Source organism: Budorcas taxicolor, chromosome 22 (assembly GCF_023091745.1).
Source record: "Budorcas taxicolor isolate Tak-1 chromosome 22, Takin1.1, whole genome shotgun sequence".
Classification (NCBI taxonomy): Eukaryota; Metazoa; Chordata; class Mammalia; order Artiodactyla; family Bovidae; genus Budorcas; species Budorcas taxicolor.
The window spans coordinates 36130322-36132030 of record NC_068931.1 but is presented as its reverse complement, the minus strand read 5'-3'; the positions used below and the strand labels follow the sequence as shown (position 1 = coordinate 36132030).

Below are 1709 nucleotides of genomic sequence, written 5' to 3'. Positions count from 1 at the left end.
TAGGTCCGCTCTTGGGAATGAAAACTAAAACTCAACGTTAACAGCATTTGAAAATTCTATAATTGAGCTAGAGATTTGGAAATAGAACTATCTAGACAAACTGGGGGTAAGAGGAGAGATGGCTCTGGCCTCTCACTCCAGGTTTCACAAATTGAGAAGCAGGGAAGCCAGCCAATTACTCAATTTCCCTACACGTGCTTGTGGGAGAAGTGGACTCAATAGAGGTTGGTCTTTTTCATGATGCGAAGAAACTCATCCTCGTTCACTTCGCCGTCTCCATCTCTGTCGGCTTCGTCAATCATTTCCTGGAGCTCTTCATCCGTGAGGTTTTCTCCCAACTCTTTGGCCACACGCTTCAGGTTTTTGAAAGAGATCTTCCCGGTCTCGTCGTCATCAAAGAGCCTGAACGCCTTCAGGATTTCTTCCTTGGTGTCTTTCTCAGCCATCTTCTGAGTCATCACAGCCAAGAAGTCGTTGAAGCTGATCTTCCCCGTGCCTTCTTTGTCCACGTCGGCAATCATCCTCTTCATCTCCTCCTTCCTGGGTTCAAAGCCCAGCGCCCTCATGGCCACCTTGAGCTCCTTCACGTCGATGGTGCCGCTGCCGTCGGCATCGAAGAGGTCGAACGCTTCGCGAACTTCTTGCTTTTGCTCTTCAGTGAGTTCGGGCTTAGGCCCCACCTTTCTTTTCTGGCTGGTGGAGGCCACGGCGGGCTTCTTGAAGCCGGAAGCCATCCTGCGGCGACGGCGGCGGTTATTCCTTAACGCTTGTGTTCACCGCGCTGGCGCTCGGGCGCCCCCGCCAGGAACGCGGCCTCGGGGCCTCGGCTCAAGCATTCCCAACTGCGTCCCTTGCGGTACCCAGGGTGCCCTGCTCGCTAAGCCCGCCCCATCTGCCAGAGCTGACATACGTTACCGTCACAGTTCCCTCGGTTATTACCCACTTTCCTCGAGCTGAGACCTGAGCCGGCAAGAACTGCCTGTAACCACGTGGTCTCCTCAAACGTGCTGGCACTTGCTCTTTCCAGGCTATTTGTCAGCATTCATAGGACTAGGTTTATAGGTTTATTTGTAGGTTTTTCCTCTCTCCTTTTCCATACAAATTAAAAAACAAACAAACAAAATACACCAAAAAAAAAAAAAACAAAAAAAAAACGCAAACAAACAAAAAACCACCCGCTTGGTCTGAGGGTACATTTAGGATACTCAGGACTGAGTTTGATCCCTTGGCATAAAATGTGCGGGAAGAAAGAGAATGTTAAAAGTCACACCGCAAATTCAAGGCGATGTAAATGGAAAACAGATAACATGGAAAACGTTATGTAGAAAATTTGTAGGACTTTGTCTCCTGACATTACACTCAACAATAATAAAAACATCGCTAGCTTATTTGGCATACGCTGAAATATGAAATGCAATATCCGAATAGAAGACTTACTTTCAGTGTTTCAATTCTAAGCGCTCGGTATAATTGCGCTTGAATAACAGCCATTATTCTATTCAGGAGGCTTTGATTTGGATAGAGGGGAGCAGCAAGCCTGCTTTCTGGTATTCTGTTTTTTTTGTTGTTTGTTTGTTTTTAAGAAACTCTGGCAGCATATTACTCTCACTGTTTGTCATCCAGTCGAGGCTGTGCTGAAACCCACACTCTGCTCAGGCACTGGACACAGGAGGAGGTCATGCAGAGTGTGGTGGGCCTCGAAATTGCCT

The 1709-nt window shown here is 47.7% G+C and overlaps 1 protein-coding gene across 1 annotated transcript; it reads right to left on the bottom strand.

Moving 5' to 3' along the window:
* Positions 1 to 215: 215 nt before the first annotated feature.
* CETN1 (centrin 1) lies at positions 216 to 734 on the bottom strand. The gene has a single exon (XM_052660579.1). It carries the CDS (start codon positions 732 to 734, stop codon positions 216 to 218), a length of 519 nt encoding a protein of 172 aa, XP_052516539.1.
* Between the last annotated feature and the right edge of the window lie 975 nt (positions 735 to 1709).

Excerpts from the sequence above, each read along its gene's own strand:
- CETN1 (XM_052660579.1), bottom strand. The coding sequence starts at position 734 with ATGGCTTCCGGCTTCAAGAAGCCCGCCGTGGCCTCCACCAGCCAGAAA.